The 2,611-nt window shown below is 49.9% G+C and overlaps 1 protein-coding gene across 1 annotated transcript; it reads right to left on the bottom strand.

The window, feature by feature from the left end:
* Positions 1 to 675: 675 nt before the first annotated feature.
* LOC104160675 (clarin-1-like) lies at positions 676 to 936 on the bottom strand. Its single transcript, XM_009698863.1, has one exon. The coding sequence runs from the start codon at positions 934 to 936 to the stop codon at positions 676 to 678; it is 261 nt and encodes an 86-aa protein (XP_009697165.1).
* Between the last annotated feature and the right edge of the window lie 1,675 nt (positions 937 to 2,611).

The following is a 2,611-nucleotide window of genomic DNA, read 5'->3' as shown; positions in this document are numbered from 1 at the left end:
GCACCAGCCAGCCATTCTTTCCATTAGTGCAGCACGCTGCTAACTTTTGGGCTGCTTTGTCTCTCAACAGCAGCCAAACATTTCTATGCCCCAGCTCTCTCATGAGTTTTCTGCTAGTTAGTTCATTCCTTCATGATGGCACAGACAGTGTAATGTTGACACGCACGCAGAGGAAAATGACAGAGATTAACCGAAAAACAAAATTATTCTATTTTTAAAGTAATAGTATAAATATTTTGAAATGTAGATATCTGCATAACTGAAATATAGATTGTTGAAAGCGTTACTGTGGATTTACTAGTATGAGAAGATAAGTTATTTGAACCTGAAGACCAGAACACTGTAAAGGCAGCATTTGCTTTAGACTATTTCATGCTTGTTAGGCTCTGTGTACGAGCAAGGGGACGCTGGGGCAGCTCTCTCCCGGCTGCCCTGGCCGTCAGCAGTGTGGTGTTAAATAATTCAAATGCCATTGTTACTCACATGAAAACTGGAAAGGTCTCCCTCCGAGCCCACACTGTCTCACACGTTCGCCATGGAAAAGCCCGTACTGGATTCTCCCAATAAACTTCTCCAGCTCCTGGCCAGTGGCGTTGACGAGCAGGGCTCCCGTCTTGCAGAGTATCGTCCCCTTAACCCACAGCTGCGTGCCGACGGCTGCCGCGGTCGCCATTGTTACTCACATGAAAACTGGAAAGGTCTCCCTCCGAGCCCACACTGTCTCACACGTTCGCCATGGAAAAGCCCGTACTGGATTCTCCCAATAAACTTCTCCAGCTCCTGGCCAGTGGCGTTGACGAGCAGGGCTCCCGTCTTGCAGAGTATCGTCCCCTTAACCCACAGCTGCGTGCCGACGGCTGCCGCGGTCCCCAGCGCACAAGCGAAACTCAGCACCCCGGCTATGCAAAAGATGATTTTCTTCTGCTGGGCTGGCATGGTGGTGGGCAAAGTCCTCTGAGGGACGCAGCTTTCAGCAAGGCAGCAACAAGGTCTTCATCAGGACGGCAAACAGCCGAGCGCCGCGGGCAGAGCCCCGGGCACCCAGCCAGCCCTGCCCGCGGCGGGAGCCCCCTCCTTGGAGAGCTCCGGCAGAGAACCTCCACGAGGCTCGCCTTTCCTGAAAGATGCTGTGAAGGTTTTCTTCCCTGTCCCCTTCTGTATACCTTCAGCTTGCACACTAATGTGTTTCAATAAGCTGGAAAATAGAGCAGTTTGTAGACCGTTTCAGCGCATCCTCTGTCACTTGATGACAAGGGTTTAAGATGACAGAAGGGACCTCTCTGTAATTTGATGAGTGCTCTGCTCTTCCCAGCCCCCTGTCTGGCTGGGCGAGGGGGGGGTTTCAGACAGGCTTGGCTGCCGCATCCCACTATCTGCTCGCCAAAAGGGAAATTTTCAGTGGGTTTCGTTTTTCCAGGTTTTCCTCTAAAGGTAGCAATGCTGGGCTTCTCTGATGGTTTTTTTTTGGGGTGGGTATGTTCTCTTTTGTTGTCGTTGTTCCCAGCGCAGTGGCACAGTAACACACAGTACCCCCGTAAGCCAGGCAGCCCCCTCTGCAGTATTTGGTTGCACTCGGGCACCTGCTTTTCCCGGCCGAGGGTTCCCTGGCAAGGGCAATGTGTCTGTTACGTGCTGTATTGTTTTGGCTGCTGCGTGTAGGATGCTCGGACAAACGTTTCCGTTCAGGTTTCAAACGCGCACAAATACGTTTTCTCTTGCTTCCTTACAGAAGACCCAGCCTACCCCAAGGGCGGCAGCACGCCGGCTCCCTCTGCGCCGGGCAGGAGAGGCCCCGGTGGGCTCCCGCTGCCGCCGGGGACCTGCCCTGCTCTTCGGGTGAGCCAAAGTCATGGGCGTGAAACAGCCCGTGCCCCGGAGCGTGGCTAGCTCAGGGCCTCGGCTGGGAGCAGAAGCACAGCATCGATCTGCTGACTGCCAGTCACTGCAGCAAACACAGGGTTTGGAGTTTTTTCCTAACCAGAAAGTGCTTTGTTGGCTGGATGCATGCCCGCTGCAGGAATACTCTTCAGGTGGTTCAAGAGTATCGTATCAGTTACGCTTAGAGACTGAGTCTGGTTTAAATACATAGGTTTTAAGACAACCTTGGAATGAAAATGAAGCAAGGCTGTGTACAGACAAATGATTTACCTTTTTTTTTTTTTTTAAGCTAAAGCTTAAATAAAGCTGTGGTTTGTGCTGTGATCATCGTACGTAACTAAAAGATGGCACACTGCTGTGTCGCTGGGGTCCATTGCCACCGAGCCTGCACTGCGCACAGTGCTGGATGCATACAGGTTTGGGAAAATGCTTGTTTTTAAAGATGGTTTTGAATACTTTACTTGAGGAGAATGCATTTATTGTTCCCTGAAGAGGGACTGTAATATTTTAGTATGAGTATCACCAGCACAATAGCAGTGAAAGGAGCAGACTTGAACATATGCATGTAAAAGTGACTATGTCCTACGAAGAATTAGATGGCAAAAAAAATTTTAATTGCATTTATCAGTTTTGGTGACTACTTTTTTTAAGAGTCAGCTTTCTGATAGTCTTTTCATATGGAGCAGTATTTTATGCCACAGAAAATGGTGTCATTTTCTGAACGAGCTAAGGT

This window comes from Cariama cristata, unplaced genomic scaffold, assembly GCF_000690535.1.
Source record: "Cariama cristata isolate BGI_N322 unplaced genomic scaffold, ASM69053v1 scaffold39394, whole genome shotgun sequence".
Classification (NCBI taxonomy): domain Eukaryota; kingdom Metazoa; phylum Chordata; class Aves; order Cariamiformes; family Cariamidae; genus Cariama; species Cariama cristata.
The sequence above is the reverse complement of the archived record's forward strand: the minus strand, read 5'-3'. Positions and strand labels throughout refer to the sequence as shown.